Source organism: Trachurus japonicus, chromosome 10 (assembly GCF_045865225.1).
Source record: "Trachurus japonicus isolate A0001 chromosome 10, Traja_1.0".
Classification (NCBI taxonomy): domain Eukaryota; kingdom Metazoa; phylum Chordata; class Actinopteri; order Carangiformes; family Carangidae; genus Trachurus; species Trachurus japonicus.
This window is the reverse complement of record NC_140916.1, coordinates 9791105-9798627: the sequence shown is the minus strand read 5'-3', so window position 1 is coordinate 9798627 and position 7523 is coordinate 9791105. Positions and strand designations below refer to the sequence as shown.

Sequence of the window (7523 nt, the reverse complement as noted above, 5' to 3'; positions counted from 1 at the left end):
ACTCTTCTATTCCTAATTTACATTTGTTAGACCATGACTGAAATGTCACAGAAATCTTGTTCATCATCACTTCCTCCTGCAAACCCACACTGACCTGCTGGTTGTGTCGGTCACAGTCACACTTCTCTCTGACTCAAGGCCTCATCATTCAACGTCATCACACTTCTCAGCTGTAAAATGTGCTCATTCTTGAAGTGAAGATGTAGTTTATGGTTTTGCATCTCATTCTCTGTCTCTAACTGAAAAACCCTGAGAGGACTTTTGCGCCTAACCTCAACCAATCATCTCTGTGACGTCCTGACCTGTTACATTCACTTAAACCAAGCTCTAACCCCAAACATGGAGCTCAGCGCTTCAGAAAACCTGATTTACAGTGGAAACAGACTGACAACAACAACAACAACCACAGCACACGGCTGAATTATCTTCATGTGAGCACAGACAGGATCAGTTGGCTGTCAGTTGTTACAACCTGCTGCCGCTTCACCTCAAAGAAACAGTCCCAGAAGTAAATCTCCAGGGAGTGATAAATATGTTGTAAGATCAGCAGCCTCTGGTTTGATCAAAACACATCAACCTGAAAGCGCTGATGTGTGCATCGTCGCTGCAGAGAGAGGAAAGAAAACAAACTTTTGGAAATCACTTTTTTTTCTCCCCCACATACAGTATATACTATTGCATTTTAAAATGTATTCCTCTCTGCAGCTTAACCGTCACTGATTCCTGTTTAAAACCTGCTGTGCTTGTTGCCGGCTGCCTGTGATGCAAATGGCATCGCTGCAACACAATTGGGGGAGTGGGGGTGGGGGGGATAGGGCATGACATGGCAGAGGAACGCCGCCTCAGATGAGTGTTAAAAGAAAGAATCTATTTCCAAAACACACATCTGCCTGCTGCTCGCTATAACAATGACAACATCTGGCGCATCAGCTGTGAGGTTTGAAAACACAACACAGTCATCACCAGTTCGTCCATGGAAACAACCGAGTCATTTATTGTATTTTTGACAAATACATTATATATATATATGTCACATTAAATTACATTCAGTTGTTTCCCAGTGGATGCATAAATATACAAACACAATTGAGTACAAATAATTTAATTCTATGTTTTAAGGGGAAATGGAGAAAGGCTGCTCTGGGATCCAAGCAGATGTTTCTTTCCCTTTTATACATAAATAAAAAAAATAAAAAAGTAGAAGTGATGACTTCACACAGGCTGCAGATCTATCGAGTGCAAGATCGCATTGATTAGGAGCAGGCTCTTCTTCAGCTGTGCTATGTTGTGCTGTCAATCTGCTGCGTATTAGAGCTGTCAGTGCTCATACGATGAAAAGCCAACAAGGGATTGAAGCCACGAATCTCATAAGTTCTTAAAGGTGGAATTGTTGCAAGCATAATTCCACCTTAAAAACATGACATGTTCACCACAGCTCTGTCAAAGCAAAACCACCAATATTCGACCCAGAAAAGGTTCCTGTATTTATGTTTGTGTGTGTGTGTGTGTGTGTGTGGGAAAGACAAACCACAGATTTGAGCCGTGAGGAACCAGCTCCAAAAAACCAACTTTTCTTTCATGTCTTGCCAGAGTTCAAATCTCTCGCCTACTTGAAAATCAGTGGCAGTCGATTTGTTTCGCTTTTAGTCATTTATTTTTCATGGCAGGATTTTTAAATAAGTCACAGAGACTGAGGGACAACAAGAAGGAAAAGAGTCGCGTGTTATGAGACTGATATCACAGATCAGTCGATCAATCAATTCAGTTTCATCAGGATTATCCACTTTGTATTCTGGACACTAAATATTTTATATATGGGAAATATATTTATATATAATATCTTTGACTGAAAAAAAGTCAAACAAAAAACATTTTGAGTAAAGTTGAACTTGTGTTCTTGCAGGGAATGAAACTTGACAATCAATTTATGACACCTGGACATTTGCTTTTATCATATTGTAGGTTATCGCATTGCAACGTACCATATAGTATCATACCGTAACGCATTGTATCTTATTGTACCATGTTGTACTACGCTGTACCTTAACATACTGTATTGCATCGTACTGTATTGGAGTAACTCCATTTAGAATTAACAGTGGCAAAAATAATCAAAAAGGACAAATAAATGACAATAATCTTTTTTTTTTTTTTTTTTACAGTTTTCATAGTATACTTTCATAGTATTATTAATAATTTTATAAAATAAAATAACAAAATAAAACAATAAATACATTATGAATAATAATATAGTTTTCCTATTTCCCCTTGTATGGCATGAGAGAAAGATTATTTTCATTAATCTATTGGCCTGAAATAAAAAGGATTCAAATAAAAAATAAATAAAATTAAAAAAAAATCATTGTTGAGGTAATTATATGGGAAAATACTTTTTAAACAAAACATTTTATATATTTCACCTTTATATTTTACTAATGGCGTCAAGACGAGGAAAAAACACCAAATCCCACAAGGCCTTGCGGCGTTCACTGGCGTGTGTGTGTGTATGTGTGACTGTGTGTGTGTGTGTGTGCTCTGCATGCAGTTGGGAGAAATAGAGAGTGTTTGGAGGCGGAGAGTCAGTCGGCTCACTGTGGATCAGTGTCGGGCAGCAGGAGGAGCCGACACCGACAGAGAAGAGCGATTCAAAGAAAAAGACATGACCGTCGCTGCGATGCACAGATCCCGGCTTTGAATCACCACCAGCACCGGAGGAAGAGGAGGAGGAGGAGGAGGAGGCGGAGGAGGAAACGGCCGCTCGGCTTCATCCATCCGCTCATCGGCTTTTGAAACGTGGACTGGAGAAGGGTGTTGACTATACCCCCCCTCTCTCCACCTCCACCTCCACCTCTCCCCCCACCAAAAATATATACACACACACTGAAAGAGGAATCGGCAAAGAGGTGAGAGGAGCCGTGCGGGTCTGAGAGAGAGACAGAGGCAGAGAGAAAGAGAAAGAGAGAGAGAGGCGTTTAAAACTGTAGGAAAACAGAGAAACGCTCCGCTAGTGGCTTAATTGAAGTTGAAGGAACAGTTTGGTTTGAGCGCAACAACCGGGGCGACGTTTGTCGGTTATTGTTGGAGGGGTTTCTTTTTCTTTTTCTCCGGGAAGCTGCTGCAACAACTGTGAGCTCCTCTCGTCTGCTCTGCTCGGAGCTTTTCTTTCTTTTGTTTTTTTTTTTAAAAGCCCCCCATAGGTGTAAATGGTATCCCATCTGAAATGGGTGAGGTTTGTTGGCTTGCTCGTACAAAAGACTCTCTTCACTCAGCTGGAGTCGATCCGTGGCGTTTTGGTAGGAGATTATTTATTTGTCGCCTCGCGCCTCAAAACACAACTGACCTTTCTCTGTGTGTGTTATATGTATGCATGTAGCCTGTGTGTTTATATGCAATGCATGCAACATTTTAATTTGGCTTGAGCTTTGTGTGCTGTGAGGCAGCAGGGAGGTGGTGGTGGATGTATGGCAGCCTGTGTAAAATCCATGTTATTTGGCAGCGGTACAAAGTATCCAGCAAGACTGTATGTGTGTGTGTGTGTCTCTCTTCTCTCTCACTGTATGTGTGTGTGTGTTTCTTCTTGGCTGGAGAGTCTATGGAGTATTTGCATTAGCTCCAGTATAAGAGAAGCGATAGAAATTTAAATTATAGGAAGCAGTTTACATCCTGCAGCCTGCAACTCCTCTTCTTTTCTTAAAGATCCCTCCACTTCCTAGTCACTGACCATCACGTGCACTCTAGATTAAACTCCTGCACCTTATTTTAAAAAGACAGAGAGAGAGACAAGAAGAAGAAGAACCAGTTTTGTTAGGTGGTGGTGCTGCTGCTGCTGCTCCACTCCCACCCACTGTTCTGCAACCCCTTGTAAGTGCAGGAAAAAGAGGGTCCTCTCATTTTTGGACTTTTCTCCTGCTTCCCCCCTCCTCCTCCTCCTCCTCTTCCTTCTTCTCCTCTCTCTACAGTGCAGGACGGATGTGGACTGTTTGGGATTTAAAGCCACATAGGAAGGAAGGGGGGGATCAGTGGATAGACTAGAGAAACTGGACGAACCCCCCTGCCAAGAATTTAGTTTGCAGGCCAGGCCGGGCTGTGATGTGATGTGGAGGATGAAAGCACCGAAAATCAACTCGCCCACCTTTTCTTTTCCTTTTTTTCCCTTTTATTTTGGAGCTGCAGGAGGAGAGTTAACCCTATAAGAACGATGTGCATCACTATAAGTAGTGTCAAACTGTTGCAGCGTCAGGTTTCAGCTCGTAGCGGCGGTTGTAACTTCTGCATTAACATTTACAAACAGCTCTAGGAGTAATTCAGATGGTTAATTGTGCATTTGCATGAAGCATTAACTATGTGTTTGAGCCTGTGTCCTAATTTGGCCTCTCTTTTTTTTTTTGGTCTCTCTGTGTGTCTGTTTTCCAGGGAAGGAGCCAGTGCTTAGCATGTTATTGGTGAGACCGACTCTGCACTGGCCGCAGCCCTCTCTCATGCTAATGTAATGGAAACGCGCTCTGGTCACCCCCGGTAGCATCTGAAATGCATCAGCGGAAATATATCAGCAACTACTCCCATGGCTAATTGTATCAAGCGGCGGTGGCTTGAGTTTGCCAGTGGATGCACTCAAGAGCCGGGTGCCCTGCCATGCCCCGCGCCATGCTAAGGCAACACACTCATAATAACAAGGAGCACTCAGTTCAACCAGTGGGAAAGCTCTGGAAAAAGTTGGTGGAAAATCTATGGTTTGAGTCCTGTGTTTCTTTTTTTCCTTTTTTTATTTTGACCTAGATATTCAGTAAGGCTCCAAAAAGCTCGGCTGCAGCGGCTTCTCTACTTGCATCCATCCTGGCTCCTTCTTCTGATCGCCAACACCGAGGACAGTGAAGTGCACGCTGCTTTCTGAGAGCTACTTTTCTTTTCTTTTCTTCTTTTTTTTTTTTGGCTCACGGACAGCATGGATTTCCGAATTTACAGCCGGCCTCTGTTGGAGTTGAAAATGTGAGGGGCAAAGAATGAAGGGACCCCTATGAAGAGGAGGGAATAGCTGGAACAGCAGCACAAGATCAAAATGGCCCAAACCAGTTTGCTGCAGGGGAAACGCTTTTACTGCCGGGAGTGGGTCTTCCATAAGATCCAGCACTGCCTCCAGGAGAAAACCAACAACCTCAGCGGAGTGACCAGCACTCCCAGTAAGCAGCCGCCGCCGCCACCACCGCAGTCGTCTACGCCGCAGCAGTCGCAGGCGGCGGTGTCCAACCCCGGGAGCCTGACAACAGGATCCACAAAGTCGGGCGGCTCGTGGGGGGTGCTGCTGGTGGGAGGGCCGGGCAGCGGGAAGACGGCGCTGTGCACGGAGCTGCTGTGGCCCACGTCGGCGCAGGGAACCCACCGGGGGCTGCAGCAGCAGAGCCTGGCCTTCCACTTCTGCCGGGCGGACGACTCGGACACGCTGTGCGTCGGCGGGTTCATCCGCGGTCTGGTGGGACAGATCTGCCGCAGCGGGCTGCTGCCGGGCTACGAGGAGAAGGTGCGGGACCCGGCTGTGCAGAGCAGTCTGCAGCCCGGAGAGTGTGAGAGGAACCCCACCGAGGCTTTCAAGAGGTAAGGACACACACACACATACACACAGATTTACTCCCCTTCCTCTTTACCTTCCTCTTCCTCTTTTCCACAGGTTTCACTCATCAGCTCACCTTCACACACAGAACAGAGAGAAGGTGTCACAGATACACTACTCACAAAAAGTTAGGCATGTTTGGCTTTTGGATTAAATTTCAGAATGCACCTAAAATGCACTATAACCTTTTCAGGTGAACTTAAAGGGGAACTATGCAGGATTTTTAGCTTAACTATGCCACATTTTTTAAACAGCTGTGGAGTAATTGTGATGGTTTAATAAATGACATGTAACTTGTTACGAGGGAGAATAGAGGCTCTCTGCCTTCCACCTAGTGTCTCTTGGATGAAAAATGTTCCCCGGTAAACCATAATCTCTTGTTTATGACGGATAATAGATAACAAATAATGTTAACTACCGCTGTATTGATTGATTTCTCACCAGCTTTGTTGTAAACAAGTGCACATGGCCAGGAGGAGGGTAAGCAAAACAGTGGAAAAGCGACCGGACTTGCATAGTTCCCCTTTAATTTAACCCTCTCTAAACTTTTGAATGCACATCACACACCAATTGTTCAATGTTTCAATACTTATTGAATAACATGCTGTTCTCTAACAAGGTGATTATCCACACAAATCACAATCACAAGATTTAGTGGTTCAATGTTCTGGTTCAGTGACAGTTTGTATACAGTCCTCTTCTCTCTCCTATCCACCATGTTCACATGTTGACATCATGAGACCAAGACAACACTTTGATCAAATTGATCAAGTTATTGAAACATTGAGATTTTTGTTGTGCTATAGCCACCACTGTTGTTAGCTTTTGTTTGAGATAAAGGAATTATTCTTGTCAAATATCCCTAACTTTTTGTGAGTAGTGTAATCAGTTGATCAACAGAAACATGAATGGACAGAAAACAGGCTGCGGCTCCTTGATGTGAGGATCAGCTGCTTCTCTCACCACTATCAGTTCGTATATATGAGTTTGAGGCTGATTGTTGGACAATTATAGATGGAAAAAACAGCAGATAAATGGAGAATTAATGTGAAATCACCCATAAAACCACCTCCCTGTGTGCTCTTCACTCTCCTGCTCCTGTAACATAACAAATGGTGGTGACACCTCCTGTAGAAACACGCAGGTCCGTTGAGCCTCTGGTGTTTCCAGGTACTGTTGGAAATCTAGGAATTCGGTTTGGCTGGAAATGTAAAATGCAAAAGCCAGCCCCTCCCCCCTCCCTCCCTTCCCTCCCTTCCCTCTCCACCTCCTGACCCTGATGCACCCCTCCCCCCCCCTCCCCTCTCTCTCTCTCTCTCTCTCTGTGTTTTTTACTGCTGCTCACACTCATTGCATAGCTCCGCCTCAGCAGCCCCCCCCCCCCTCCTCACTCCCTCTTCCCACTTATTTGATGTCATGGTTTTGTTGGTTTTCCCCCCTGGTGAGGCATGCTGGGTGGGACTGCCCCACCACCACCACCACCACCACCACCGACACCGCCGCCGCCTCTCGGCTTCTGATTCAAGAAAGGTCCGATATTTTTAAGTTGCAGCCGAGCTCAGGTGCCCCCCCCTCGCCCCCCACCCCCCAGACTGGACTGGTTGAGGAAAGAGCTTTGAACTGCGACTGACTGACTGTACTAGGGATGTCACGATTATACTTGTTTTCACAATTAATCGCGGTATTACATGCAAACAATTATTCGTAAAGGTTCCTAAATACCGTCACTTTCCAAAAAAGATAATGTCGGCAGATCAGCGCAACTCGCACGGAATGTAAACAAAGTTATGCAACATTATGAACCATCACCTGCGGGTGCAGCACCTTGCTTTGTAAAGGTAAATACACAATAACGGGTTCAATTATGTCAATGCCAATTTACCTAACGTAACACTGAACTGGTAGGAATTAAATGTTA

The 7523-nt window shown here is 44.7% G+C and overlaps 1 protein-coding gene across 3 annotated transcripts in view; it reads left to right on the top strand.

The window, feature by feature from the left end:
• Positions 1-2494: 2494 nt before the first annotated feature.
• ankrd50 (ankyrin repeat domain 50) overlaps positions 2495-7523 on the top strand; it is a 38128-nt gene continuing 33099 nt past the window's right edge. The window contains exons 1-2 of one of the 3 annotated variants that reach the window (XM_085789220.1): positions 2495-2903; positions 4414-5589. In XM_085789220.1, the coding sequence (XP_085645346.1) occupies positions 5057-5589 (533 nt within the window). In that variant the 5' untranslated portion in view covers positions 2495-2903; positions 4414-5056. Of the gene's footprint in view, positions 2904-3065; positions 3294-4413; positions 5590-7523 lie in introns of those variants that run through there. The other 2 variants (XM_085789217.1, XM_085789219.1) reach the window with 2 other exon arrangements.